An 804-nucleotide genomic window follows, 5' to 3' on the forward strand; every position below is an offset into this window, starting at 1 on the left:
GAGACAGAGAAAGAGACAGAGAGACAGAGAAAGAGACAGAGAAAGAGCAGAGAAAGCAGAGAAAGACAGAGAAAGAGACAGAGAAAGAGAGAAAGAGACAGAGAAAGAGACAGAGAAAGAGACAGAGAAAGAGACAGAGAAAGAGACAGAGAAAGAGACAGAGAAAGAGACAGAGAAAGAGACAGAGAAAGAGACAGAGAAAGAGACAGAGAAAGAGAGTATTATTTGTTTCCAAATTAATTCACCAGCTGGTCGTCTTTAATATATACTATATATACACAATCACAGGAAAAGGTGTTCGTGTATGCAGGAAGTACTTACGACAGGCGCCGGCGTGAGCCAAGGTGTTCGTGTATGCAGGAAGTACTTACGACAGGCGCCGGCGTGAGCCAAGGTGACGTTGGCTGCGGAAGTGCAAGAATATCTTAGAAGATGGCATCGTGAAGCGTATGTCACCCCGTCAGTGCCACACACGGGTCTGTCGCTACGACACCCCGACGGACACAGGCACTCTCCTCGCTGGCACTCTCCATACGGACACACCACACCCTGGCACAGCTCCTCTGTCGAGGGAAAAGAAATTACTAAATTACTAAATTACTAAATTAAATTTTACTTATTTACCAATGAATGGGAAGCTCGATCCTCCGTCCGCTACCTGACGGAAATTTCCTCAGGAGTGTAACTAGCATGACATTAATGTGAGAAATATAAACCCACTGGGAATGACTTTTGCATCAAGATTGATTTGTAACAAGCTATTGTTGTTTTATAATTTACAAAATGCTTACACATTGAAACTGA

At 43.7% G+C, this 804-nt stretch overlaps 1 protein-coding gene across 1 annotated transcript in view; it reads right to left on the reverse strand.

Annotated features, from left to right (window-relative positions):
* Nucleotides 1–277: 277 nt before the first annotated feature.
* Nucleotides 278–804, reverse strand: part of LOC128700580 (uncharacterized) — a 217,313-nt gene continuing 216,786 nt past the window's right edge. Inside the window, exon 3 of the mRNA XM_053793864.2 lies at nucleotides 278–563. Within this exon, the coding sequence (XP_053649839.2) occupies nucleotides 283–563 (281 nt within the window). The 3' untranslated portion in view covers nucleotides 278–282. The remainder of the gene's footprint in view (nucleotides 564–804) is intronic.

This window comes from Cherax quadricarinatus, chromosome 65 (genome assembly GCF_038502225.1).
Source record: "Cherax quadricarinatus isolate ZL_2023a chromosome 65, ASM3850222v1, whole genome shotgun sequence".
Classification (NCBI taxonomy): Eukaryota; Metazoa; Arthropoda; class Malacostraca; order Decapoda; family Parastacidae; genus Cherax; species Cherax quadricarinatus.